Source organism: Leucoraja erinacea, chromosome 35 (assembly GCF_028641065.1).
Source record: "Leucoraja erinacea ecotype New England chromosome 35, Leri_hhj_1, whole genome shotgun sequence".
Classification (NCBI taxonomy): Eukaryota; Metazoa; Chordata; class Chondrichthyes; order Rajiformes; family Rajidae; genus Leucoraja; species Leucoraja erinaceus.
This window is the reverse complement of record NC_073411.1, coordinates 3,417,195-3,443,464: the sequence shown is the minus strand read 5'-3', so window position 1 is coordinate 3,443,464 and position 26,270 is coordinate 3,417,195. Positions and strand designations below refer to the sequence as shown.

Below are 26,270 nucleotides of genomic sequence, written 5' to 3'. Positions count from 1 at the left end.
ACCTGAGTAGTAGCTGTCAAATATGGTACAAGGGCAGTCCCATATGGGACAAACCAATTTAGCCCAATATACGGGATGTCCCGGCTAATACGGGACAGTTGGCAACCCTATTCTCCGCCCCCAGCCCACACACATTTTTCCCCACAACCCCGATTAATCTGTTCCTTTCCCCTCCTCATGTCATAAGAGCAGAATTCGGTCCATTGAGTTTACTCCACCATTTCAAGCATGACTGATCTATCTTTCCCTCTGAACCCCATTCTCCTGCCGTCTCCCTGTAATGTTTGACATCCTTACTAATCATGAATCTTGTCAATCTCCACTCTATGGGGAGAAAGCTGGAGAATGGGGCTGAGAGGGAAATGTAGATCGACCATGATTAAATGGCAGAGTAGACTTGATGGGCCGAATGGCCTAATTCAGCTCCTACACATTGTGAACATGAAAAATACCCAATGACTTGGCCGTCTGTGGCCTTCTCCTTCTGCTCATCTCTCACTTTATTTAGCTCTCAGGACTAACGGAATCAAGGGATATGGGGAGAAAGCAGGAATGGGGTACTGATTTTAGATTGAATGGCGGTGCTGGATAGAAGGGCTGAATGGCCTACTCCTGGACCTGTTTTCTATGTTTTCCCCTCCAACATATCGTGTTGAGATTGTGCAGTGTGATCCTATTGTCCTCTCTGCTCATGGCCAACAGCTGCCCTCGAGTGGCCAACAACGGCACTGCAATTTCGTTCACAAAACAATTGTCAAGAGGAGGAATGGCACCTCATGTTTCACGTGGCCTGCTTACAACCCAGCGGTATGAATATCGATTTCTCTAACTTCAAGTAACCCTTAAATCCCCTCGTTCCCCATCCCTCCCCCACCCTCGTCAGTGTACTAGTTTCACTGTCGTCCTGGCGAGTTTCATTGTCTGCAACTCATTTTCACCGACCCACACAACTATGGCCTGTTTTCTTGATCATCGTAACTCGTTTGCATATTTTACATTCATTTGTTCTATATCACCGTCTATAACTTGTTTCCCTCTCCCCTGACTCTCAGTCTGAAGAAGGGTCTCGACCCGAAACGTCACGTATTCCTTCTGTCCAGCGATGCCGTCTGTCCCACTGAGTTTACTTTAGTTTACTGATACAGCGCGGAAACAAGCCCTCCATTCCACCGAGTCCGCACTGACCAGCGATCCCCGCACATTAACACAATTCTACACACACGAGGGACAATTTACACCTATACCAAGCCTGCACGTCTTGCAGTGTGGGAGGAAAATGAAGATCTCGGAGAAAACCCACGCAGGTCACGGGGAGAACGTACAAACTCCATACAGACAGCACCCCTAGTCGGGATCGAACCTGGGTCTCCGGACTCTACTGTTGCTCCACTGCCCATGAGTTTCTCCAGCATTTTGTGTCTATCTGAGGAACTGAGCAGGTCAAGCAGCATCTATGGAGGCAAAGTATCCACCGTCCTTTTGCTCCACACATGTTCAGCAGTTTGTTTTTTACTCCAGATTCCAGCATCTGCAGTTTTGTATCACCACAAAGAGACATCTTCTTCTTCTTGCGTACAGCGTGCACAGCCTAAAGTTGTAGGACAACTTGTTCTATTTGATCTTATTTGATTGTGCACACCGGGTTGATTGTATTCGTCGAAACAGGGCGGACCACGTGAAGGTTGCAATCTCCCACCCCCACAAAGAGCCATGATTCTACTTAATATGTCGGAAAGAACTGCAGATGCTGGTTTAAATCGAAGGTAGACACAAAATGTTGGAGTAACTCAGCGGGACAGGCAGCATCTCTGAAGAGAAGGAATGGGTGACGTTTCGGGTCAAGACCCTTCTTCAGACAGGTTCCACTTAATCATATTAAAACCACTAACTAAACATTTAATGAGCTCTCTGAACAGCCAACTAAATATTTCAAACTATCTGGATGGTTTTAAAGGAAAACCTTTTTGGGCAACACGGTGCCGCAGAGGTAGAGTTGCTGCCTCACAGCGCCGGGGACCCGTGTTCGATCCTGACTACGGTTGCTGTCTGTATGGAGTTTGTACGTTCTCCCCGTGACCTGCGTGGGCTTTCTCCAAGATATTCGGTTTCTTCCCACACTCCAAAAACGTACAGGTTTGTAGGTTAATTGGCTTGGTATGAATGTAAATTTGTCCCTCGTGTGTATAGGACAGTGTTAATGTGCAGGGATCGCTGGTCGGTGCAAACCCAGTGGGCCGAAGGGCCTGTTTCCATGCTGTATCTCTAAAATAAACTAAACTACACCAAAACTATAGGTAGACACAAAATGCTGGAGTAACTCAGTGGGACAGGCAGCATCTCTGGAGAGAAGGAATGGGTGACATTTCGGGTCGAGACCCTTCTTCAGACCTCTTGACCCGAAACGTCACCCATTTAGTGTCTACCTTCGATTAAAAGCAGCATCTGCAGTTCTTTCTTAAACCAAAACTATTGCAGATTGTGATCAAGGATGATTTCTCTCCAGTCTATGAGTGGTGATTTCTGTCAACTACTAGTTTCACGGCCATGACTCATCTCCTTTCATAATCTCGATATCCCCAACCACTTTGGAGTAAATTAAGGACCACTGAAGTGTGGTCAAGCTGGGGAGAAGGCAGGAACGGGGTACTGTTTGGGGATGATAAACCATGATCACATTGAATGGCGATGCTGGCTCGAAGGGCCGAATGGCCTACTCCTGCACCTATTGTCTATTGCAATGTGGGAAATGCAGCATGTAAAGTATCACAAAATCAATTGAGATAAATGAGTAGATTTTTTTATTTTATTTTATTTTCCCCTTTATGTTAGAAAAGTTTACAAGGCCACTATCTTAGGAAGATTTTTCCTTACCATGGCACCCTGGGATATTTTATGTGTGGGAGAGGAGGACATGATCACAAATTAACAGTAGCTCTGTCAGTGCATTAATCTCACAATGCAAAGGTAGACACAAAATGCTGGGGTAACTCAGCGGGTGAGGCAGCATCTATGGAGAGAAGGAATGGGTGATGTTTCGGGTCTGCCTCACCCGCTGAGCTACCCCAGCATTTTGTGCCTACCTTCGATTTTATCCAGCATCTGGAATTCTTTCTCAATGCAAACTTGGATTGTGTGTTCTTTGAGTTGGAGTCGACTCCAGAGATTTGATAGTGAGGGGGATCCCATTCAACAACTGACACACATTCAGACAGAGATGGGTGAATGTCCAGCTTTTACCCAGTTTAAAGTGATGATAACAGTGCAATAAATATCTTTGTCCAAGGCCTTTCATTCAGGTGCTCTGCGTGTTTCTACAGTGTGAACTCAGCTGATCAAGCATTCCTCTCCTGTGGTGGAATGTACTCCAATCCAAAATGTGCAAAGATTTCTTCTTCTGTGGTAGCTGGCAAATATATATTCTGAAATAAAGAAGAAATGTATTCTGAAATATGGAAGATAAATTCTGTTTAAACAATTAGCATTATTTACAAAAGTCAGAAAAATAGCAAAAAAAAATGAAAGTTCTATATAGAGTGGATGTGGAGAGGATGTTTCCAGTAGTGAGAGAGTCTAGGATCAGAGAGCATAGCCTCAAAATAAAGGACGTAGCTTTAAGGGCCTGTCCCACTTTGCGATTCTGCCAACGGCATTTAAATGTCGCCAAAAGATTTTGAACATTTCAAAATTGAGTGGCGACAAAAAAAATGTTGCGACACTTGAAAAAACAACGCACGCCATACATCATCACGCCACATCACACCGCGTAATTTTCAGTGACCTGATACGTCAGGCAATGATGCCGGCAGTCGCCGAAAAAAATCGCCAAGTGGGACAGGCCCTTTAGAATGAAGAAGAGGAGGAATTTCTTTAGCCGGAGGGCGGCAAATCTGTGGAATTCATTGCCACAGACGGTTGTGGAGGCCAAGCCATTGGGTATGTTTAAAGCAGAGATGAATAAGTTTTTGTTTAAGGGCATCAAAGTTTATGGGGAGAGAATGGCAGGAGAATGGGGTTGAGAGGGTAAAATAGATCAGACATGATCAAATGACAGAGCAGACTCAATGGGCCGAATGGCCTAATTCTGCTCCTATTTCTTATGAACTGACTTCACCTTTAAAAAAGTTTACTCTTAAAATGTGATGTCACCTCCTGGAATGCCAAAGCCTTTCCACCGTCTGCAAGATTGTAATGTGATGCACACACTCCACTTGCCAAGATGAGTGCAGCTCCGATGATATACAAGAAGCTCGTGAATATTCTAGGACAAAGGGACCCATTCACCATCCCAAACATTCCCCCCCACCCCCCACAGCGCACCGTCACAAAAATGCCGCACAGCGGCACACCCTCAATGCCAGAGACACAGATTCAATCCAGACCTCAGGTGCTGTCTGCATGGAGTTTGCAAGTTCCATCTGTGATTGCGCAGGGTATTTCCGGCTTTGTACCATATGCCAAAGATGTGTGGGTTTGTTAGTTAATTGGCCGATGTCAAATGGTCCCCAGTGTAAAGCGATGGATGAGAAAGTGGGATCATTTAGAACTGGTGGGAACTGGTGATCGGACCGATGGTTGTCATGGACTCGGTGGGCTGATGAGGCCGTTTCCACGCCACCACTCTAAACTAAACTCAAATGCACCGCAGTTACTCACCCTGCATCACCTCATCTCAGTACCACTCTCCTCAAGAAGGAGGAGAACACCTAACACAAGCCATCCACACTCTTGGCTCCAAGTTACACAGCAACCTCACTCAGTCACACACTGCTGTACCTTCATTGTTCGTAAGGCAAAGGAGCAGTATGACGCCATTCGGCCCTTCCAGTCTACTCTGACATTCAATCATGGGTGTTCTATCCTTCCCTCTCAATCGCTTTTTCCTGCCTTCTTCCCATAACTTTTGACATACTTATTAATCAAGAACCTGTCCGTCTCAGCTTTGAAAATACCCAATTAATTGGCCTCCTGTGCAATGAATTCCAGATTCACTACCCACTGACTAAAGAAATGTCTCCTCATCTCTTTTCTCAAGGTACATTCTTTTATTCTCAGGCTGTGACCGCTGGTCCTCGACTCTCCCACTAGTGACATGCAAGTGGGTGGTATTGTGGATAGTGAAGATGGTTGTCAAAGATTGCAGCAGGATCTTGATCAGTTAGGCAGATGGGTTGAAGAATGCTTGATGGAATGTGAGGTATTGCATCTTGGGAACACTAACATGGGCCAGACCTACACAGTGGATAGTACTGTAGGTCCCTGGGGAGCGTTGTAGAACAGAGGGATCTCGGAGTGCAGGTACATAGTTTGTTGAAAGTGGCACCACAGGTACATCAGGTGGTCAAAAACGGCTTTGGCATATTGGCCTTCATCAGTCAGAGTATTGAGTATGGAATGTTTAAGAAGGAACTGCAGATGCTGGAAAATCGAAGGTACACAAAAATGCTGGAGAAACTCAGCGGGTGCAGTAGCATCTATGGAGCGAAGGAAATAGGCAACGTTTCGGCCCGAAACGTTGCCTATTTCCTTCGCTCCATAGATGCTGCTGCACCCGCTGAGTTTCTCCAGCATTTTTGTGTACCTATTGAGTATAGAAGTTGGGAGGTCATGTTGCAGTTGTATGTGACATCGGCGAGGAAATATTTAGAGTATTGTGTTCATTTCTGGGCACCATGTTAAAGGTGTAAAGGGTGCAGAGAAGGTAGACACTAAATGCTGGATAACTCAGCGGGTCAGGCAGCATCTCTGGAGAGAAGGGATGGGTGATGTTTCGGGTTGAGGCCGTTCATGTTGAGAGGAAGAGAACTTCTTCAAAGTCGACATACCGTGAGGAGATTTCGCACTGGAGCGGACAAAATGTGTTGGAAAGAACTGCAGATGCTGGATTAAATCGAAGGTAGACCAGGGTGCAGAGAAGATCTACGAGGATGTTGCCAGGGCCCGAGGGCCTGATCTATAGGGAGAGGTTGAGCAGACTAGTACTCTATTCCTTGGAGTGCAGGATGGTGAGGGGTGATCTTATAGAGATGTTCAAAATCATGAGAGAATTAGATCGGGTAGATGTACAGGGTCTCTTGCCCAGAGTAGAGGAATCGAGGATGAGAGGACATAGGTTTAAGGTGAGGGTGAAAAGATTTAATAGGAATCTGAGGAGTAACTTTATCACACAAAGGTGTGTGTAGAGATCGAGCTGCCGGAGGAGGTAGTTGAGGCAGGTACTATTGCAACATTTAACATTTAGACAGGTACATGGATAGGACAGGTTTAGATGGATATGGGACAAACACAGGCAGGTGGGACTAGTGTAGATTGGACATGTTGGGCGGTGTGGGCATGTTGGGCCGAAGAGCCTGTTTCCACGCTGTATGACTCTAGTGGAAACAACCTTCCCACATCCACTGTACCCAGGCCTTTCACCATTTGGTAAGTTCCAATGAGGTCCTCTCATCCTTCTAAACTCCAGCGATTACAGGCACAATCTTAGCTAAATCTTGGAACTCCCTACACTAACAGTGAGGAAGCCCCTTTACCAGAACTGCTCACCAACAACTATCAAGGGCTACTGATGCTGGGAAACTAACATAGGTCTCGCCAGCTATGTCCAGATCCCAAAAAGTGAGTTAAAACACTGTGCTGACATGTTACCTGACTACAGAACTCAAGTCCTTTTTTACTTGCCTCATTTTGTGGTTTAATTAATGATGAAAAAATCTCAACTAATTCACGTACTAGTACGCAGTAGGTCAGCACCCAAAACCAACTCTCCTCAGTCCCGTTCCCACTCATAGGTTTAGATTTATTATTGTCACATGTACTGAGGTACAGTGAATAGGTTTGTTGTGCTTGCTGTCCAGTCAGCCCAGATAACTCTACACATAAAGACAAATGAAGCCAAACTCAAGTACAATAGGTGGAGTGGAGTGGGAGATTGCAACCTTCACGTGGCCCGCCCTGTTTCGACGGATGCAATCAACCCGGCGTGCACAATCAAATAAGATCAAATAGAACAAGTTGTCCCACAACTTTAGGCCGTGCACGTCATACGCAAGAAGAAGAATAGGTGGAGTGCAGGGAAAGTTACCTTTCTCAGCGTTATAATGCATCAGCTCCAGAGCCAAAGTCCAATGTCCGCAATGGGCTAGAGGAGAATCGGACAGTACCCTAGCTTATGGATGGACCATCTAGAAGCCTGATAACAGAGGGGGAAGAAGCTGGTGTGGTATGCGCTTTCAAGCTTCTGCCCAATGGGAGTAGGGAGATAGAATGACTGGGATGGGAAAGGACTGGAGATAGATGGAGTTAGTAGTTATTCCCCTAAAACCCTGCAATTAATCTCTCCCAAGCTCATCAACACTCATTTGATTTGTTTACTTTTTACCTACACAAGCAGAAATTTGATGTGGCCAATTCACCTACTAGCAATAGAAACATGGAAGCAGGGTCGTGACCTGAAACGTCACCTGCCCGGGTTCTCCAGGGATGCTGCCTCACTCGGCGAGTTACTGCAGCATTTTGTGTCTACCCTACTAACAGTCTTTGAGATGTGGTTGGAAATCGGAACAGCCAGGGGTGAGCCACGCCGTCATGGGGAGAAGATGCAGACTCAACATGCTGTGAGCACGGGAGGTCAGGATTGAAGCGTTCTTGTTGTGGGGCTGTGAGGGAGTGTGACTAACTGCAGCACCACATGTGCCACCCAACAGCAACATGGAAAATGCAGAGGGGCACATTATCTGCCCTCTGGGTGGTGCGATTCACTTCATGTGGTGACACCACATGGCAGCACAAGCTTAACGTTACTTAGGATCACACAGCAGCAAGCAGGCCAGACACTCCATCTTGTCCAAACTGCTACACAGACACAGTCAGTCAGCATCTCACAGTCAGACAGTCAGCGTCTCAGACAGTCAGCGTCTCAGACAGTCAGCATCTCAGACAGTCAGCGTCTCAGTCAGCATCTCACAGTCAGCATCTCACAGTCAGCATCTCACAGTCAGCATCTCACAGTCAGCATCTCACAGTCAGACAGTCAGCGTCTCAAACACAGACAGTCAGCATCTCACAGTCAGACAGTCACCATCTCAGTCAGCTGGGTGGATTCCCCTCCTTTAACCCTGTTTGGCAGGCCGAGAGAGAAGCTTAGATTACTTCCTACCTGCTCATTGTCAAACAAAGAATGGCTGCTGAGACTCATGTTCTTTACGTGCTTGGCATATCTGCGCAGGTCTCGTTCGAAGAGCTGCAAGACAGCAGGAAACAAGCCATTTAAAATTACATTCAAAACGGAGTTATTCCCTAACAAGTTGAATAAATCTCTGCACCTGTTTCACTACATTTCCAGAATCTACACTTTGTTCTCTTTTTATTCCAACCATTTAGTAGTCTAAAGAAGGGTTTTGTCCCGAAACATCACCCATTCCTTCTCTGCTGCCTGTCCCTCTGAGTTACTCCAGCATTCTGTGTTTATCTTCAGTGTAAACCAGTGTCTGCAGTTCCTTCCTACACATTTAATAGTCTTGGACAGATTGCGTTTTGGGTTGGGAAATGTCTTCTGTGTCGAGAAACCAAAATGTGGTCTATCCACTCCCTCCATGGGTGCTGCCTGACCCACCGAGTTCCTCCAGCACTTTGTTTATTGCTCAGGTTTCCAGCATCTGCAGGCTACAGGGTCCCCAGTTGCCAGCCATCCATCAACCCCTGCTCATGTAGTGCCCTAGCTTTAATAAAATAGTTAATCTTCAGCTAAAAACAGAAGCCCTTTTAGAAGCGATGTGCATATTACATTCAAATGGTATCTCCTGGGTGCCTGCTGGCATGTATGAGGGGTGCTGATCCAGTCTGGAGTTTCCCGACATTCCAGCTCATATCAAGCAACTCATTTCAGAAGGATGTGCAGGAAAGAACTGGTTTACATCAAAGAGTGACACAAAATGCTGGAGTAACTCAGCGGGACAGGCAGCATCTATGGAGAAGGAATGGGTGATGTTTCAGGTCAAGACCTCTGAAGAAAAGTGTCTACCCGAAATGTCACCCATTCCTTCTCTCCAGAGATGCTGCCTGTCCCCGCTGAGTTACTCCAGCATTTTGTGTCTATCTTCATTTCAGAAGGTTGGTCCCCGAACGGAAACATCCTCTCCATGTTCTCCAGAGATGCCACCTCTGATCAATCTATTTCAGAAATGAAGAATTTGGTTTACGTACTCTGAAATAAACCGGGGTGTTTAACTCTGTTTATTTATACTTACCCGTGAACCCGTCCATCCTAACAACGCATAAGCGTATTGGCTGAAGGGGGCAACGACCAGGTCCACTCTCACGGCCTTCCAGGCTTTGTCTCCTGTCGCGACAACGGTAACCTGGTGAGAGGTCTCAGTCGCAGCAGTAAGACCACCTCCCCGAGTCTGGTTCCCAGCCAAGGGGTCGCAAAGGCTCAGCGTCTCAGCTCCCAAATTATTTACCAACTCCTTCTCCAGTTTGAAGATAGAGAAGCATTTTTCAAAGTGATCAAAAATCTCAGGCTCCTTGCTCTTCCCTTTAGAAGTGTTGCCCATGATGTCATCGTACAATATCAGACCCTGAAATAATCGCAAAATGTTAAGGTAAAAGCGTGTCAGATTCTCTCTCCTCTCGGGTGTTTGTCACCATGAGAAATATCTGACTTGTTGATAACTTTCATTAAGAATCTGGCTGTTTGGGTGAACGGGATTCAGCAACAATACTTCTTAAGCTGTGTTAATAATTCTACAAGACTTTCATTATTAACTTTGCTTTGCAACCCATTCCTTCAAATCTTCTTCAACAAATCTTAACATGAAGATAGTTGGGGGGGAAAAGCATACACAAAACATTAAAATCAAGAGGTTTTTCAGGGTTTGACACCGTTACTAAAAGTGAGGCACAAATTGAGTGCAGAATCAGGGGGGACATAGTTGCAGAAAGTTGCTGAGGTGATGCGACTTTTACTCTTAAATGCTTTGAGAGATCAGAGGAAGGTGCAGGTCACCAGTGATGCTCAGCAAGGTTGTAATTTTGACCGGCATGTTTTAAACAGTTTGGAGCTTGATTAGGATGTTAAGACTGGACAGGTAAGTGAAAATTATCAAGACTTATGGGCCTGTCCCACTTACGCGATTTTTTTGGCGACTGCCGGCACCCCGTCATAGGTTTCAACATGTTGAAAATCCAGCGGCGACCAGAACAGGTTACGATTCTTTGGGCGACTACTCACGACCATACAGGCTTCACCCCGCGACATGTCGCCAGTAGTCGTGAGTCGTCTCCTCAGTCGCCCAAAGAGTCGTAGCGTCTTTCCATGTTGAAAATTCTCGGCCACCTGCAACGACCTATGACAGGTGCCGGTAGTCTCCGAAAAGGTCGCGTAAGTGGGACAGGTCCATAAAGATAACAAAAGCACAGATAAGATTCCTTGCTGCACAGGAATAGATATGGCAGTCAGTAATGTTATGGAGGTGAATATAAGTATTGAGAAATAGAAAGATGGTGTTTGGAGTGAAGGTTATGATTAAACTAGGTTTCACCTACACTAATTCAGCTCAAGAAAGGGGGCAGGGAGGTGAGGACAGAAATTAGGAATAAAGTTTGTGGAAAACAACAAAAGCATGGCTTTTGCGGCCATCCTAACATCAATCAGTTATGTTAAAGTCATAGTCACACTGCACAGAAATAGGCCCTTCGGCTCAACCTGTCCATGTTGACCAGGATGCCCCATCTACCGTAGTCCCACCTGCCCATATCCCTCTAAACTTTTCCCATCCATATACCTTCTCCAAATGTCTTTTAAATGTTGTGATAGTACCTGCCTCAACTACCTCCTCTGGCAGCTCCGTCCATACACTCACCACCACCCTGCTAAGATTTGTAGGATAACTTCAACCAAAATGGTGGACTAAAGATAAAGCAGATCAAAAATTAAGAGGTGGGGCGATATCCTATTATATACCACCAAGTTATTACTCGAGATGAGTAGAGTTCGGCAATATTATCCAGAATAGATTCAATCACAATCAAGGGAATTTTAAAAATAAGCAAAACTACACTGGGACAAATCTGAAGAAGGGCAGCACAGGGGTGCAGCGGGAGAGTTGCTGTCTCACAGCTCCGGAAACCCGGGTTCAATCCTGACCACGGGTGCTGTCTGAGTGGAGTTTGTACATTCTCCATGTGACCGCGTAGGTTTTCTCCGGATAGAAACATAGAAATTAGGTGCAGGAGTAGGCCATTCGGCCCTTCGAGCCTGCACCGCCATTCAATATGATCATGGCTGATCATCCAACTCAGTATCCCGTACCTGCCTTCTCTCCATACCCTCTGATCCCCTTAGCCACAAGGGCCACATCTAACTCCCTCTTAAATATAGCCAATGAACTGGCCTCGACTACCCTCTGTGGCAGAGAGTTCCAGAGATTCACCACTCTCTGTGTGAAAAAAGTTCTTCTCATCTCGGTTTTAAAGGATTTCCCCCTTATCCTTAAGCTGTGACCCCTTGTCCTGGACTTCCCCAACATCGTGAGCAATCTTCCTGCATCTAGCCTGTCCAACCCCTTAAGAATTTTGTAAGTTTCTATAAGATCCCCTCTCAATCTCCTAAATTCTAGTGAGTATAAACCAAGTCTATCCAGTCTTTCTTCATAAGACAGTCCTGACATCCCAGAAATCAGTCTGGTGAACCTTCTCTGCACTCCCTCTATGGCAATAATGTCCTTCCTCAGATTTGGAGACCAAAACTGTACGCAATACTCCAGGTGTGGTCTCACCACGACCCTGTACAACTGCAGTAGAACCTCCCTGCTCCTAAATGCTCCGGTTTCCTCCCACATTCCAAACACGTGCAGGTTTGTAGGTTAATTAGCTTTTGAAAATTGTCCCTAGTGTATGGGGTAGAACAAGTGCATGGTTGATCTTTGGTCGGCATGGAGACGGTGGGCCGAAGAGCCAATTTCTACATTGTTTCTCCAAACTAAACTAAAAAAGTAAACTAAGATAATTTTGCACAATTTAATCCCCAACTAAGCGTGCTGCTCCACAGGGAGAATGTACACACTCCGTACAGACAAGCACCCCTAGTCAGAATCAAACCCAGGTCTCTGGAGTTGTAAGGCCGTAGTTCTACCTCATTGCAGCCATTGGACTTTATCTCAGGAACTGGTGCCAAGAACTGTATTTTGCACTCTGTATCTTCCCCTTTACTCTAGGTATTTGACGATAATATTCTGATTTAATTGGACTGTATATAAAACAGAGCTATTCACCATACCTCTGTACACATGACAATAATAGACCTAAACAGACTCTAAATTTACAGTGTATTTTGCAGCATGCTCTTCACAAGCTTTGGGATTATTAACTCATTTCAAGGAAAGATTGGATCTCACTCCCTTGGATGTGGCTATAGAATAGTTTGGATATGCTTCCAGGTCAAGGTGGATGAACTTTCAATTATCCACTGGACATTGCCAATGTTAGTAAAAATCTACCAGTCCTACCTTGGTGGTCATCCAATTAACCACTTGGTATATAATACCCTCCTCTTTGCCTTCGTCTGGGTGGGTTATGAGAAGATCAACGTCGTGACCACACTCCTTCCCCCTGATGAATACAATTGAACACAAAACCAATTAGGAAACTGAAAGGCGTATCCAAAATAATAGACAAATCTCTTTCTATGGAGGAAAGACAAAAAGATAATGAAGTGAACCATTAAATAATAGTGTTGTTTTCAAATGACTTTAGTTTTGTTTAGAGAAACATCACAGAAAAAGGCCCTTCAACCCATCAAATCTGCAACGACCAGCGATCCCTGTACATCAACTCTACCCTACACACACTTGGATCAATTTTTACATTGTAAAAATATTCATACCAAGGCAATTAACCTACAAACTTGTATGTCATTTTGGTGTGGGAGGAAACTGTGAAGATCTTGGAAAAAAAACCACGCAGGTTACAGGGAGAACGTACAAACTCTGTACAGACAGCACCCGTGGTCAGGATCCAACCCGGTCTCTGGCGCTGTGAGGCAGTAGCTCTAACACCACCATAATGTTGGTTAGAATGGGATCAGTGGTTGCTGACACTGCTAACAAGGCACACTATTCATGGTGATTCCAAATGGCATTTCCCACACAGCTTCATTTACTCCAGTTCCCCTTAGAAACATAGAAAAATAGGTGCAGGAGTAGGCCATTCGGCCCTTCGAGCCTGCACCGCCATTCAATATGATCATGGCTGATCATCCAACTCAGTATCCTGTACCTGCCTTCTCTCCATACCCCCTGATCCCTTTAGCCACAAGGGCCACATCTAACTCCCTCTTAAATATAGCCAATGAACTGACCTCAACTACCTTCTGTGGCAGAGAATTCTGCAGATTAACCACTCTCTGTGTGAAAAAATGTTTTCCTCATCTCGGTCCTAACAGATTTCCCCCTTATCCTCAAACTGTGACCCCTTGTCCTGGACTTCCCCAACATCGGGAACAATCTTCCTGCATCTAGCCTGTCCAACCCCTTAAGAATTTTGTAAGTTTCTATAAGATCCCCCCTCAATCTTCTAAATTCTAGCGAGTACAAGCCGAGTCTATCCAGTCTTTCGTCATATGAAAGTCCTGACATCCCAGGAATCAGTCTGGTGAACCTTCTCTGTACTCCCTCTATGGCAAGAATGTATTTCCTCAGATTAGGAGACCAAAACTGTACGCAATACTCTAGGTGTGGTCTCACCAAGACCCTGTACAACTGCAGTAGAACCTCCCTGCTCCTATACTCAAATCCTTTTGCTATGAATGCTAACATACCATTCGCTTTCTTCACTGCCTGCTGCACCTGCATGCCTACTTTCAATGACTGGTGTACCATGACACCCAGGTCTCGTTGCATTGAAAAAGCTACTTATCTTAACTACTAAACCAGGTTCGCTTCTTAATAAACAGACACCACACAAACTGTTTGGTAGACCAGTTCAAAACTTTACTTAACATCGGCCGATGGAAGGGAGGGAGAACTCCAGTCAAGTGACCAACACAGACACTTGACTGTCCTCAGTCACCTTCCCTGAACAACAGAATTACATTGCTTTAAATAGGTTTTTTGTCCCCTTATCACATTCCACAGACATTAGTCATGGTCAGAAGTACTGGAAAAGGTTTCCACAGAATGCATCACATCAAACCTTTTTTTTACATGGTACAAGATATACTAAAAACATTGTCCATTTGTTTATCTCCAAATAGACCACCCCAGCTCTCTTCGCTGCTTCCTCTGTCATTTGGTCCCTCATAAACATAGGTAATTTGTTTACAAAGATGTGACTGGCTATTTCTCTCTTCCTTTATTGCCTCCTCCCCATAAACATTGGTCATTTGATCTCTACTTCAAAGATATCTTTAGCTCCTTCTCTCTGCCTGTCACTTGGAAGACAATGTTATAGGATTTATTATCTCCCACACCCCGCAACCTTAGACAAGCCTAATTTGAGACTAAATATAAACTGTAAGCTAGCCCAGAAGTCAATTTAATATCTTCTTATATTTTTAACTAAAATTCGGCTTCATCATTATCTCCCCTTTTCCTAATCGGCCACCATTCAGATAATAGTCTACTGTCCTGTTTTTGCCACCAAAGTGGATAACCTCACATTTATCCACATTATACTGCATCTGCCATGCATTTGCCCACTCACCCAGCCTATCCGTCACCTTGCAGCCTCCTAGCACCCTCCTCACAGCTAACACTGCCCCCCAGCTTCGTGTCATCCGCAAACTTGGAGATGTTGCATTCAATTCCCTCGTCCAAATCATTAATATATATCGTAAATAGCTGGGGTCCCAGAACTGACCCTTGCGGTACCCCACTGGTCACTGCCTGCCATTGTGAACGTTTACTCCTACTCTTTGCTTCCTGTCTGCCAGCCAGTTCTCTATCCACATCAATACTGAACCCCCAATACCGTGTGCTTTAAGTTTGTATACTAATCTCTTATGTGGGACCTTGTCGAAAGTCTTCTGAAAGTCCAGATATAACACATCCACTGGTTCTCCCTTATCCACTCTACTAGTTACATACTCGAAAAATTCTATAAGATTCGTCAGACATGATTTACCTTTCATAAATCCATGCTGACTTTGTCCAATGATTTCACCACTTTCCAAATGTGCTGCTATCCAATCTTTAATAACTGATTCTAGCAGTTTCCCCACCACCGACGTTAGACTAACTGGTCTGTAATTCCACGTTTTCTCTCTCCCTCCCATTTTAAAAAGTGGGGTTACATTAGCTACCCTCCAATCCTCAGGAACTACTCCAGAATCTAAAGAGTTTTGAAAAATTATCACTAATGCATCCACTATTTCTGGGGCTACTTCCTTAAGTACTCTGGGATGCAGCCTATCTGGCCCTGGGGATTTATCGGCCTTTAATCCATTCAATTTACCGAACACCACTTCCTGGCTAACCTGGATTTCACTCAGTTCCTCCATCTCATTTGACCACCGGTCCCCTGCTATTTCCGGCAGATTATTTATGTCTTCCTTAGTGAAGACAGAACCAAAGTAATTATTCAATTGGTCTGCCTTTTTGCAGGCCACCCTCGGGTTATGGATGGATTCCATTTTTACAGACGTCCCCAAATCAATTTTGTTCACAAAATTGGAAAAAAGAAAAAAACAAAGACGACTTGATTTGGTAACCATGCCGCCACAGTATTGTGAGGCCGAGTCGAGAGGCTCCAACGACACAGAGGCTCGACCAGCCCCGATCCGGGGTTCAATCGATGGCGCGGGGGAGCTGACATTCCCCCCGATGCAAGAGCTGATCGCTCCGATGCAGAGGGTCCAAACGCCGCCGGCTACGAGAGTCAAGATTGTCCCGTCAACGGAGGGCTCGAGGCCCCCGACCGTGGGAGAGCAATTCTTGCTATTGAGGGAGTGCAGCGTAGGTTTACAAGGTTGATTCCCCGGATGGCAAGACTGTCATATGCTGAGAGAATGGAACAGCTGGGCTTGTACACTTTGGAGTTTAGAAGGATGAGAGGGAACCTTATTGAAACATATAAGATTGTTAAGGGTTTGGACACGCTAGAGGCAGGAAACATGTTCCCGATGTTGGGGGAGTCCAGAACCAGGGGCCACAGTTTAAGAATAAGGAGTAAGCCATTTAGAACGGAGACGAGGAAACACTTTTTCCTCACAGAGAGTTGTGAGTCTGTGGAATTCTCTGCCTCAGAGGGCGGTGGAGGCAGGTTCTCTGGATGCTTTCAAGAGAGAGCTGGATAGAGCTCTTAATAATAGCGGAGTCAGGGGATATGGGGAGAAGGCAGGAACGGGGTACTGATTGGGGATGATCAGCCATGATCACATTAAATGGCGGTGCTGGCTCGTAGGGCTGAATGGCCTACTCCTGCACCTACTGTCTATTGTCAAAGAAGGGAAGAGATTGAACTTTTTTTCGCCTTTCATCACAGTGAGGAATGTGGAGGAGTCACTGTGGTGGATGTTTATGTTAAAATGCATTTTATGTGTTCTGTTACTTTTTATTTGCATGATGACCGACTAGGCAAATGAAATTCCTCGTATGTTGCAAAACATACTTGGCTAATAAAGTATTATTGTGATTGTATTGTAATGAATGGCGTTGGGAAGGGCCAATTAAGGACACATTAGGGAACATTAATATTAATCTGGTCTGAAGAAGGGTCTCAACCCAAAACGTCACCCATTTCTTCTCTCCAGAGATGCTGCCTCTCCCGCTGAGTCACGCCAGTATTTTGTGTCTATCTTCCATTACTATTTATTTTATTTTCTTCCCCAGCCAGGTCACAATGGTACAGAAACAGGATGTCCCATGCTTTATGGCTGGTTTCAATGCTCGTGTCAGTGACTGTTACATTGCACAATGGACTTGTTGGACAAGTGTCAATGGGCACGAGTGCTTATCAGTTTCCAAAGCAACTCTCTCAATCTCCCCCAGTGAAACCGACTGCCCGTGTTTATAAGAGACAATGGGGTCTGTTCATTTGTGCTTCATTTGAATTGAATAATATTTATTAGAACTCAATCGTAATATTCAAATCATTTGCTATGTCGCTCTTCCAGGGAGATGCTAAATGCATTTCGTTGTCTCTGTACTGTACACTGACAATGACAATTAAAATTGAATCTGAATCTGAATCTGAAATATGAGATATCCATAACTTGGGCATTCATAACCTGGGAGGCCTATATACCCACCCAGTTAAATCCAAAACAAATAAGTCAGTGTGATGTAGATCTAACAATGTTACTACATTTCTGGGGTTCAGGATGACACAACAGCATATTTCAAAATTGTCCCTTTGTCAATGAGACAAGTGTAACTACAGAGCATGTCTTTTTGGAGATTGACACAAAAAGCTGGAATAACTCAGCGAGGCAGGCAGCATCTCTAAAGAAAAAGAATGGGTGACGTTTCGGGTCGAGACCCTTCTTCAGACTGATTAGGGATAATGGAAAAGAGAGATATAACATGGTGATGTGGAGGGATAAAAAACAATGAATGAAAGATATGCAAAAAAGTTACAATAATAAAGGAAGCAGGCCATTGTTGGCCATTTGAAGGGTGAGAATGAGAAGCTAGTGCGACTTGGGTGGGGAAGGGATAGAGAGAGAGGGAGTATCGGGGCTACCTGAAGATTCACCACCCTCTTCCTAACCTGAAAGGACTGTTGGGGTCCCTGGACAGAGTCGATGGAGGAGGTATAGCGACAGGTATTGCATCTTCTGCGGTTGAAGGGATAGGTGCCGGGACAGGGGTGGTTTGGGTGGGAAGGGATGAGTTAAACAGGGAGTTGCGGAGGGAACGGTCTCTACATCACCCATTCCTTTGCTTCAGAGATGCTGCATCTCCCGCTGAGTGACTCCAGTTTTTTGTGTCTATCTTCAGTTTAAACCAGCATCTGCAGTTCCGTCCTACAAATTATTTATTTTTGGAGATCAGGATCATGATTTTCTTAATGTTTACGGCAAGATACAAGAATTGACTGTCTCCTTAGCTCTAGATCGGACATTTCAGAGACTTGGAAATTGCAAGCTGGAGCCGGTTTGTGGCGACTGCATGCTGTTTCGGAAGTCAATCTATTATATTAATGACAGACACAAAATACAGCATTTCTGGAGAGAAGGACTGGGTGACGTTTCGGGTCGAGACCCTTCTTCAGACTATATCATTGTATGTTATGATTTGATGGATAGCACGCAGAACGAGCATCTTGCTGTATCTCTGTACACGTCACAATAAAGATCTCACTAATCCAAAATTCCTTTCCCAGCTGCTGGGCTTCAAGCTTGTACAGAAATGAGAAGACAAAACTATGATGCAAACGAAAACTACAATGCTCTAACCTTCGGAAGCCGCCTGTTAACGTTATAATTGCATCAGGCAGAAATCTGCGTACAGCTCTTTCCACAATGTGCTTGATCCAATCTGCCTCTGCCCTTGTAACTGGTACACAGAGGTCATTATGATACAACAGACCTGGAAAACAAAAGAGTTACCCATAGTAAAGCAAGGACAATTTGTCAACTATTTGAAATGTTTTGAAATATCATCCAGTTAACACAGTTTCTTATCGTCCACGATGACTAAAGGGTGCGTGGCTCCAAGGCTTTCACAACAATTACTCCTGCCATTATGTTAGCATTTGGAAACTCGCAACTTACTGCCCTAATGTACAGTAATGTACAGCTATGCATTTGGAGTATTGTAAGCAATTTTGGGCCCCATATCTGAGGAAGGATGTGCTGGCTCTGGAGAGGGTCCAGGGGTGGTTTATGAGAATGATCCCGGGAATAAGTGGGTTAACATACGATGAGTTGACAGCACTGGGCCTGTACTCACTGAAGTTTAGAAGGATGAGGGGAGACCTCATTGTAACTTACCGAATAGTGAAAGGCCAGGATAGAGTGGATGTGGAGAGAATGTTTCCAATTGGGGGAAGAGTCTAGGAACAGAGGTCACAGCCTCATAACTAAAGGATGTTCCTTTTGGAAGGAGATGAGGAGGAATTTCTTTAGTCAGAGGGTGGTGAATCTATGGAATTCATTGCCACAGAAGGCTGTGGATGCCACGTCAATGTATTCAAGAAGGAACTGCAGATGCTGCAACATCGAAGGTAGACAAAAATGCTGGAGAGACTCAGCGGGTGCGGCAGCATCTATGGAGCGAAGGAAATAGGCAACGTTTCGGGCCGAAACGTTGCCTGTTTCCTTCGCTCCACAGATGCTGCCTCACCCGCTGAGTTTCTCCAGCATTTTTGTCTACCAAGTCAATGTATGATTTTAAGGCAGAGATAAATAGATTCTTGATTAGTACAGGTGTTAGAGGTTATGGGGAGAAGGCAGGAGAATGGGGTTAGGAGGGAGAGATAGATCTGCCATGATTAAATGGCACAGTAGACTTGATGGGCCAAATGGCCTAATTCTGCTCCTATGACGTTTGACCTTATGAGCAACATCTCCATTAGAGCAGAGGAACACGTTAACATTAACAGGTTAATGGGTCAAAAGTGAGTTAATTCTTGTTTTTCTATCCTCTGCTTCCTTCTTCCTCTTTTACTTGCTCATTAAACATAATCTGCATTTCAATTTCTCATGTAGAAAGAAACAAGGAACTGCGGATGCTGGTTTACGAAGACACAAAATACTGGAGTAACTCAGTGGGTCAGGCAGCATCCTGGAGAACATGGACAGAGGAGGTTTTAGGTTGCGACCCTTCTTCCTAATGTGGATAGGTGATGTTTTGCTTCAGGACCCTTTTTCCGAACAGGGGTAGTGATGTTTCCGGTTGGGACTCTTCTTCCAACATGGATAGGTGAAGTTTCAGGTCAGGACCCTTCTATCTAACAGAATAGGTGACGTTTTGGGTCGGCACCCTTCTTCTCAATTTCCCATGCCTGCACCCCCACCTCTGTGGAGGTGGTACAGTGGCAGAGTTGCTGCTATCCAGCGCCAGAGACCCAGGTTCCATCCTGAGTATGGGTACTGCCTGGAGGGAGTTTGTACGTTCTCCCTGTGATCGTGTGGGGTGCTTGCGTTTCCTCCCACACTCCAAAGACGTACAGGTCTGCAGGTTAATTGGCTTCGGTAAAAATTGTTCCCAGTGTACGTGGTGATCGCTGGTCAGCACGGACTCGGTGGGCCGAAGGGCCTGTTTCCACGCTGTATCTCTAATATCAAAGTCTCATTTATAACTTCATGCAGACCTAGAGTATTGCAGCATCCCTCCATTTCTTTAATTCTGACCTGTGACTCTCGTCATTCAAGCACGATAGTTACCACTCAATTCCCCATGATTCTAGGAACACACTAACATGACCAAGCCTTTAGTTACTTCTTCTAACTTCACCTCTATTGCTTGGGGTAAACTTTTGCCTGGTTATGCAACTATGAAACATCTGTGATTTGTTAGTCCAGACCACTGGATTACTAAAATAGTTTTTTTTTAAAGCCAGTATGCTAATCATGGCGTGACTCTGTGCAAACACTACAATGTTTCTGCTGCCTTTTGAATGTCTCACACAATTACTAACAGGCACTTCAGGCTTCTTCAGCCTTTGCCAAGTTGTAAAGCAAAGCTGTCCAAAATCCACAAGGAGGAAGCCCAACAGGCACCACTGTGTAATAAAATAGAAAACTGTGAGCTATGAATTTGGCAATGCTGCAATATCCTATCCTTACCCTCTTTCCGTTCCCATAAATAGGGTCATCGAGTCACATAGGCCTTTCAACCCGGCTCATCCATGCTAACAAGGAGCCCCTATCGACCCAGGTTTGGCCCATATCCCTCGAAATCTTTCATATCCATGTACCTGGTCAAATGTCTTTTAAAGTGTTGTTATAGTACTTGTCTTAACTACTTCCTCTGGCAATTTGTTCCATGTACCCACCATCCCTTGTGTAAACAAAAAATTGCCCCTCAGGTTCCTATTAAATCTTTCTTTCTCACCCTAAACCTCTGTCCTTGAGTTCTCGATTTCCCTAACCTAGGAAAAAGTCCACTGTATCTATTTGCCTCATGATTTTATACACTTCTCAAAGATCAAAATTCGGACCCCTGTGCTCCAAGGAATAAAGTGCTAGCCTGGTCAACCCAAGCCCTGATATCCTGGCAACATCCTTATAAATCCTCACTGCACTCTTTCCAATTTAACGCCATCCTTCCAAAAGCGTAGGTGACCAAAACTGAACACAAAAATATCCATATTCTGCCTCTTATACAACTGGAACATAACTTTCCAACTTCTATACTCAGTTTCCTGACTGATGAAGGCCAGCGGGCCAAAGGCCTTCTTCACTACCCTATCTTCCGGTGACGCCATTTTGAGAGAACCCGTACATTTACTCCTTGATTCCTTCCCAGGGCCCACCGTTCACTGTGAAGGTCCTGCCCTGGTTTGTTGTCTCAAAATACAAGAGCTCACTCTTATCCAAATTAAACTCCTTTGCCATTGCATGACCTACGTGCTCAGCTGATCATCATCTGCTTATTCTTGATAACCATCTTCGTTATCAATGATTCCACCTATTTTAGCATCTGCAAACGTAATCATTCCTTGAACATTCTCATCCAATTTCCTGTCCACTTTCCCACAGTGTCCTTGGATATACCTGATCATGGCCGGGAGATTTTTCTACTTCCATTGATAAGGCTGAATGATGTTAAAAATATAAGAATATATTAAATTGGTTCCTGGGTCAGTTTACAGCTTATATTTAGTCTCAAATCAGGCTTTTCTCCAGTAGATTAAGGCAAGTCTAAGCTTGCCTCAGGTTGCTGTGTATTGAGATAATGAATGACTATAACATTTGTCTACCAAGTGACGAGAGAGGAAGCTAGATTGATCTCACTAAGGGGTATTGACAAATGGCTGATGCCTTTAGGATGTAAGATATCTTGTACCAAATGTCCGATGCCTTTGTCCTTGTACCAAACAACAAGATGCCTTTGATGTGACGCATCCTGTAGTAACCTTTATTCTCCGTACCGCTGACCATAACTAATGTTTGTGGAATGTGCTAAGGTGACAAAAAAACACGATATAATACGATGTAATTCTGTTGTTCGGAGAAGTGGAATGAGGACAGTGAAGTGTCTCTATTGCTCACTTGACTGGAGTTCTCCCTGCCACTTCCATCGGCCGATAATAAGTAAAGTTTTGAACTGGTCTACCAAACGTTTGTGAGTTGTCAGTTTATTAAGAAGCGAACCTGTTTGATTGTTATAAAAGTAACTTTTTCACCATGTGTTGTAAGACATTCAGCATTTTTACTGCAATACAGACTTTCGTCAAGAAATCGTCATTAACATTCCCAAGTTCCCTGGACTTTGTGTCCTATCTATACTTCTACAGGAATTTCTGATAATTCATCTATGAGATTTGACATTGTCAAAAATTGTCCTCCCGTGAATAGTCTTCCTTGTTATAAAATGGAAATCGATCTTTTGTCTACAATTGGAAAGATTTATTTATCAAAGTATTAGCTGGTTCCCACTTCATCCCAGAGTCTTTCAGCAACAAAAATATATTTCGAAAAGTTGTGCTTTTGCGTAGCGGCACTTTAAAAAATGCAAGTATTTTATCCACAGTTTTTTTTTTACCTGCTTCCTGTTGCTTTGTAAGTTTTCCGTTGGATGCTCTCAGTTCATCCACAGTCCGCAGCCCCTCTCTGAACCACTTATCAGCTGTCTTCACACCAACGCCGAAAACACTGGCGAATCGCTACAGGACCAGAGACAAGCCTTACACATCGGGGTAACCAGTTACTGACCAACTTGTTACAGTTAATCACAGCGTCCTGTCCAACTGATTGCTATTTGCAAATAAGTAAAGAATTCCAATTGCATTACAACCATCTCAACCAAGCACTTCACAGCTAAGTCCCACTTACGCAACTTCCTCGGCGACTGCTGACACCCGTCCTAGGTCGCCGAAAATTTTCAACATGCTGAAAATTTTTGGCAACGTATGACGGGTGCCGGCAGTCGCCGAAAAAGTCGCATAAGTAGGACAGTGCCTTTAGCAGTGTGAAGAAAGGTCTCGACCTAAAACGTCATCCATTCCTTCTATCCAGAGATGCTGCCTGTCCCGCTGAGTTACCCCAGCATTATGCGTCTATCTAATAGCATTTCCAGTTTTGTCTCTATTCTAATGCACAATCTCTGGCAGATATTTTCTGTGTAGCGAACACTCACAAAAGGGATGATGTTATCTTACTTTTTTTAAACATGTTGATTGAGCAGTAAATGTTGGCCAAAACATTAAGCCTACCCTCCACAGCTCTTTAAAATACTGCCAGCTGATCTTTTCCCATCCATTCAGAGAACAGCTGGATATTGGATTAACATGTCATCTGAAAGGCAGCAAGAAGCAAAATGCTGAAGGAACTCAGTGAGTCAGGCAGCATCTGTGGAAGCAGAAGCATTATCGATGTTTTGGGGTGAGACCCTGCAATAGCAAACGAGTTCTTCCACTGGTTTGTCTTTCACTCCAGATTCCAGTCTCAGGTCTTCAGATGAAAGACACTTTCTCCAATGTTGCAACATTCCTTTGCTACCTGACTTTGACGCAGAGACAACAACCTGGCTACTCAACACCCGGCTTGAGATCTAACTAATCCTTTGGTTTATGTTACATTCGCAAGAAGGAGACTACCTGAATGAAGTGTCAGCCTGGATTTTGTGCGCAAGTTGCTGTGACAATGGACTGCACTTGTCTCATTTATCAAAAACCCTGCTTGCATATCAAAATTAGATGAAACATTTCCTGCATAGCAAAAACATGAAGCTATAATTGATCACAAAAGCAATTTGTAAACACAGTATCAAGAAACTGCAGATGCTGGTTTATACCAAAGATAGACACAGGGGCGTAGCTATAGAGCTACTGACTTATAGCACCAGAGACCCGGGTTCGTTCCCGAGTACGGGTGCTGTCTGTACGGAGTTTGTACGTTCCCCCCATGACGTGCGTGTGTGTTCTCCGGGTAATTCTATTGTCTATTAGCTTCAGTTTCCTCCCACACTCCAAAGCTGTACAGGTTTGCAGGTTAATTGGCTTATATAAATGTAAAATTGTCTCCAGTATGCATTGGGTAGTGTTAATGTGCAAGGATCGCTGGTCGGTGCGGACTCGATGGGCCAAAGGGCCTGTTTCCGCACTGGATCTCTAAACTCAACTAAAGTGAACTAAGCAAAATGCTGGAGTAACTCAGCAAATCAGGCATTATCTCTGGAGAAAATGGGTAGGTGGTGTTTTGAGTTGGGATCCTTAATCAGACTTCTTCAGTCTGAAGGGTTCCGACCCGAAACGTCACCCATCCATTTTCTCCAGAGATGATGCCTGACCCACTGAGTCACTGCATTTTGTGTCTATCATTTGAAAAATACTATAGTCATCTCCTGAGCAACTTCTGGATGAGCAGCTGGATTACCATTTTGACTTGAACCTTTACTTGAGAACACCAAGACTCCCTGGAAGGGTCTCGACCTGAAACGTCACCCATTCCTTCTCTCCAGATATGCTGGCTGGCCCGCTGGGTTGCTCCAGCATTTTGCGTCTACCTTCGAAACGTTGGTCTTTTCAAAAAGCGATTGACATTAACCATTGAAAAATTATCCTAGAAATAGTCATTGTATTAATGTTAGTTTAGTCTAGTTTAGATATAGCATTGTCCACGTCGACCATCGATCGCCCATTCACACACCGTTCTACACATCTTACGCACCAGGCACAATGTACAGACTCCAATTACTCGACAAACCCAAAGCTCTATGGGATGTGGAAGGAAACCGGAGCATCCAGAGTGTAGATGGTTATGCATGCAACCAAATATGTAGTTACCTCATTACCATATTGACACTCCCACCTTATGTAGTATAACTGTAGTATCTGCATGCACCCTCCCCCTGTAGGTTCCAGTACATGTGTAGACCAGTTGTGGTCAGTGCTGGGACGTGGATGTAGTGTCTTAATAAATACTTAGTGAAGGACTAAGGACTACATCTAAGCTCCTTTACACAGAGGAAACCCACACGGCCACAGGGAGAACGTGCAGACTCCACACAGATAGCATCAGGGGTCAGGATTGAACCTGGGTCGCTGGCGCTGTGAGACAGCGACTCCAACAGCTGTGCCATTCTAACCAACTACTTTTCCTGATATGTCCAAGACTCGGTCCTGAAACCCATCTGTGAATCGTCCAAACAGAGTGCTGGAGGAGCTCACAGGGTCAAGTAGCATCTGTGGACGGAAATAGACTGACGATGTTTCTGGTCAGGATCCTTCTTCAACCTCGACCTGAAACGTCGCCTGTCCATACCATTCCCCGCCATAAATGCTACCAGACCTCAGAGTTCCTTTGACAGTTTGTTTTTTTGTTCAAGATTGCAGCTTCTGCAGTCTCTTCTGTTCCACGTGTATTCTCCATATACTTATGGCAAAACACTATTCTCACTCAGGCCTACCTTTAGAGTATGATATCTCTCATTCTGGAGTATATTTCCAACTTCACTACAAGTTCCATCTTCAAGGATTTCCTGCAGCAAAGAAACAGGAGACTTTTCTTCATTTCTTGCAAATAGCTAGAACAGCAACGCTCAATGGGACATTTTCTAATGTCTTAAAAAGACTTCTAGAAAGTAATTTCATTTTTCTGCTTTACACACATTAAGACCCAAGTGACCACAGGGAGCGTATGATTCCAGATAGCATCAGATTCAATTTTAATTGGGTCATTGTCGTGTACAGTACAGAGACTCTAACAAAATGCCATTTAACCATCTCCCTGGAATGTCCAAGACATAGCAAAACCCTTGAATCGTCCAAACAATAAGTGTCTGGGGGGGGGGGGGGGGGGGTAGCATCTGTGGACGGCAATAGACTGAGGATACATTCTTGTCAGTAGAGTGACAGCCGCCGACAAGAAGCTGTTCCTCGACCTGCTGGTTCGGCCCATAGAGAGACCAGTAGCGCCTCCTTCGGATGATAGGAGGGTTCAACAGTCCAGCTTCTGCATCTCTCTGCTGTTGATGTGAGCTCCCCTCCTTCTGACAAAACTTGCTTTGGACAGACTCAATGGAGGGGAGCGATGATATCTCTGATTCGTGGGCAATTTTTCCACCCTCTGCAATGCCATCTTCCGGGATTTCCTGCAGCAAAGACAGAGCAGTTGCCATACCATACTGTGATGCAGTTGAACAGGATGCGCTCGATCTTGACAGCGGTCT

General features: G+C 44.7%; 1 protein-coding gene across 5 annotated transcripts in view; it reads right to left on the bottom strand.

Moving 5' to 3' along the window:
• polm (polymerase (DNA directed), mu) overlaps window positions 1–26,270 on the bottom strand; it is a 65,783-nt gene that overhangs the window by 24,168 nt on the left and 15,345 nt on the right. For 3 of the 5 annotated variants that reach the window (XM_055662049.1, XM_055662050.1, XM_055662051.1), the window contains 7 exons: window positions 25,509–25,580; window positions 22,644–22,764; window positions 18,389–18,521; window positions 12,501–12,603; window positions 9,243–9,572; window positions 8,153–8,236; window positions 3,221–3,419 (listed from right to left, as the gene is read on the bottom strand). In XM_055662049.1, the coding sequence (XP_055518024.1) occupies window positions 3,333–3,419; window positions 8,153–8,236; window positions 9,243–9,572; window positions 12,501–12,603; window positions 18,389–18,521; window positions 22,644–22,764; window positions 25,509–25,580 (930 nt within the window). In that variant the 3' untranslated portion in view covers window positions 3,221–3,332. Of the gene's footprint in view, window positions 1–3,220; window positions 3,420–8,152; window positions 8,237–9,242; window positions 9,573–12,500; window positions 12,604–18,388; window positions 18,522–22,643; window positions 22,765–25,508; window positions 25,581–26,270 lie in introns of those variants that run through there. The other 2 variants (XM_055662053.1, XM_055662052.1) reach the window with 2 other exon arrangements.